The 3,589-nt window shown below is 64.6% G+C and overlaps 1 protein-coding gene across 1 annotated transcript; it reads left to right on the forward strand.

Annotated features, from left to right (window-relative positions):
- The first annotated feature begins 212 nt into the window (after positions 1-212).
- GPR78 (G protein-coupled receptor 78) lies at positions 213-1,177 on the forward strand. Its single transcript, XM_070264125.1, is given in 6 exon segments — positions 213-486; positions 565-777; positions 780-863; positions 866-1,024; positions 1,027-1,047; positions 1,050-1,177. Coding segments are annotated over 6 exon segments (879 nt in total).
- The last annotated feature ends 2,412 nt before the right edge of the window (positions 1,178-3,589 follow it).

A 3,589-nucleotide genomic window follows, 5' to 3' on the forward strand; every position in this document is an offset into this window, starting at 1 on the left:
GGGGTGGCTAGCACCTCAACTGTGCACGAGTCACCCCCGGAGCTTCTGAGAAGGTGTGACCGTTGCAAGGACCCCCCTGGTCCGGAGCAGAGGGTGCGGAGCTCCCTCCAGCCATTCCGTGAGGAGAGAAGGAAAGACAAGGCGACAGCAAAGAGACCTCCGTGACCCCACGCCCCTCGCCCTCCCGCCCAGCTCAGTCGCGGGACGTCGCCATGGGGCAGCTGTGCGCCCGGCGCGGGGACGGCAAGCGCGTTCAGCACCCTGGACAGCGCCACGGGCGGCGACAAGTGCGGCGGCGACCGCGCTCCGTCCTCCCCGAGCCGCTCCGGCTCCGCAGCGCAGCGCGCTCGGCCGGCGACCCGGGACCCCGTGCGTGCCGCCGCTCCCCGCGTGCCGTTCCGGACCCTGCCCGCCGCCTCTGCACCGTGGGGACTCCGCGGCGGGCCTGCTCCCCCCGGAGCTTCCCCCGCGCGCGCCGGGAGTTGAGTGAGCCCCGAGCGCGGCCCCCGCTGCCGCGGGCCCGCGAGCGCCTGGCGAGCCGCTAGCGCCCGGGGCCCGGGAGAGGCGCTGCTGGCGGGGCTGCCGGCGCTGGTGCTGGGCTGCCGGCGCTGGTGCTGGCCGTGTCGCCGCTGTCCTACGCGCAGGGGCTGCTCCTCTGCGCCTCTAGAGTTGAACCGCGCGCGCGCGCCTCGGGCTTCTTCCTGGTGAACCTGTCGCTGGGCCACCTGCTGCTGGCTGCGCTCGAAGTGCCCTTCACGCTGCTCGGCGTGCTAGGTGGCGTCAGGCCATCGGCTTCCTGGACACCTTCCTGGAGTCCAACGCGGCGCTAAGCGTAGCGACACTAAGCGCATACCCGTGGCTGGCGGTGGGTTTCCGGCAGCGCACGTCCGGCGACTGCGACCGCGCCACGCCCGCCTGCTGCCGGCCTACGCGTGGGGACAGTCGTTGGCCTTTGCGTTCACTGCGCTCGCCTGCTGGTGTCTAGGCTACAGCGGTGCCTGCGCGTCCTGCTCGCTGCGCCGCCCTAGGAGCCCGAGCGCCCGCGCTTCCCGCCTTCCCCGCTGCGCTCTGCCTCACCGCACTGGAGGTGCTGCGGGCGACGCGCGGCCACTGATGGCGCATCGACGTTGTCACCATGCAGGCCCTGGAGCTGATGGCAGACCTGCATCCCGGGTAGCCGGCCCATACGCCGGGCCCAGCCCTGAGGGCCTCACTGGAGCTCCTGCCACCCTGCTTGGCAGTTGGCCCACAGGAGCCTGCGGTCCCTGTCACCTGCCCCAGGTGTTCACGCGCTTGTGGGTCTTTCCGTGCACATGCCCACGGGTTTCCACATTGTCTTGTTTGTACGCTCTGCGAGTCTGCACACCTGAAGGGCCAACTGCTTTTCAGCATCTGTATTTGCGTGTGGAATATGTGCCCACAGCAGGCAGAGCGTTTTGGCTGGCCTGGGGTCTCAGGTCTTGGAGGGCCTGCCTGGTTCCGTCTGCTCACAGCCTGGCGTGCCTTTGCCCACTGCATCTCCAGCTGGTGTCGCTGCCCACGTTGTCCCTCCCCAACCTGTGCCCAGAGCTCCCCACAGCTCTCCTGCCCCGAGACAGCCGGCCCAGGTAGCTTCTCCCTGCCCGAGGATCCAGTGTACTCCTCCTTCAGCGGGTCTGACTTAGTTCCCTCTGTACAGAGGGGAAGGAAGAGCCATGGTGGGGTCTTAGAGACGGAACGGGGAGAGAGTGGTCCCCTCCTTCCTGCCCTCCACACTGCCTTTATTTCACCTTTACAGAAGAAACCCTCTTTCTGTTGTTCTTTCTCTCTTGTCCTGGCTCTCTGTTTCCCTCCGGCTCTCCAGCCTGGGCATCTGCTGTGCACCTGCCGGGTCTGGCTGTCGGCTCTGGGCTGTGGCTCCGCCCTGCCCACGGGCACCCTGGCTGCTGTCCTGTCCTCTCTCCCCGCAGCAGTGGCAGCACTGACCCACTGAGCAGAAGTGGCATCCCCAGCAGGCTGCCAGGAAGACCAGCATCTTCATCGGGTCCTTCATTGTCTGCTTTGCCCCATACACTGTGACCAGGTGGGTCCTGGCTGTCGGGCCCCTGTCCTTGGAGCCGCTGGGGTGTGAGCTTGACCTCAGCTGGGCAGGTCTCTGCGGCCTCCCAGCTGATGACCTGGAGGGACGCTGACATCCACAGGGTTCCCCCCTTACGCCTGAGGCAGCTGGGGCCTCACCCCTGCTCTTGTCAAGGGCTCTGGGACAGAGGAATCAGCAGGCCCACCTCCCCTGCTATATATGAGGAGACTGCCCCCGTCCAGGGAGACGGAGGCTGGGGCGCAGGAAGGTGTGGGTCTGTCTGAGCTAGCACCTGCCTCGTTCCAATCCTGGCAAGCTTTCAAAATCACTCAGGAGGCCTGGGACCCACCCAGGCCTCACACTCAGCACCCGCTGGGCGTGGATTCCAGGATCTGGGTGGAGGCCCAGGCTGGGGCCTCAGGACTGTCACAGCTGAGCGAGTGGTCTCTTTGCTCCTCTTCCCATCCCTTTCTCTGAAGACCCTGGCCTGGCGCTCACAGGAGAATGAGGGAGACCTCGTGTAAAGGGCCCACTGGGTACCACTGTCACAAACTGTGAGTAGGGCAGGGTGGGTCTGTGTTCCTGCCTACAGGGTTCCTGGAATTCTCATCCATGGCCAGGACCCTGGGTGGTCCCTGCTCCCCCTGTCTTGAGCTGCAGCAGAAGGACACCCTGAGAGAAGTGGGTCCTGGGAGGAGCTGATGGTCCTCAGCCTCGCGGGGCTGGGTCAGCCATGGCCCAAGCCACTGGCCCAAGGGAGAGCGCAGGCATGGGGCATGGCGCCAGGCTTCTGGCTTTGTTCATACAAGGTCCCCCTGGGGCTCTAGGATGCCCGGCGAGGTCAGCTGGTCTGTTCTGGCTGGCTGGCTGTGTCCTCAGGTCTGGCTTGTCAGGTGTTGTTGGGAGGGGACCTATGTTCCCACGAGCCAGGGGTAGGGGCTCCTGGGGCTTCCGGGCCTAGGGGAGTGGCTCCCTCCTCCCCGTCAGGTCCCTCTGAGCTCTTCGGGATCAGTGCTCAGGACATGAGTCACGTGGCTTTGGGCCACTGATCCCATCCAGCTCAGGGACACAGAGTGGGTTTCTCGTGGGTCACGGGCCCTGTGCTTCCTCACATGGAAGCTGGCAGAGGCCGCACATTCTTGGGGAAGTGCATGGAGGCAACCGTGGACAGAGGGAACCAGGGCATTCTCCTGTGAACCAGCCATTCATCTGATCTGGGTATCATGCCCGTGTGTGCAGGTGTATGTGTGTGCATGTGTGTCTGTGCGCTCATGTGTACATGTGTGGATGTGTAAGCACTCACGTGCACGTGCTTACACGTACACATGTGACTGTGTGAGCATGCATGCATGCACACGTGAGTGTGTGTACACGTGTGTGTGTGGTAGGTGCTGGAGTCCCCAGAGCTCCTGCACGAGATCCCAGCTCGAGCATTTGCATCTGAAAAGGTAAATGAATAATGAGGGAGCCTGGCTTCCTCAGCCACGATTTTATATTGGTGGCTGGGTCTGATTTTATTTTCATGTATGT

The sequence above is a fragment of the Equus caballus genome, chromosome 3, assembly GCF_041296265.1.
Source record: "Equus caballus isolate H_3958 breed thoroughbred chromosome 3, TB-T2T, whole genome shotgun sequence".
NCBI lineage: Eukaryota > Metazoa > Chordata > Mammalia > Perissodactyla > Equidae > Equus > Equus caballus.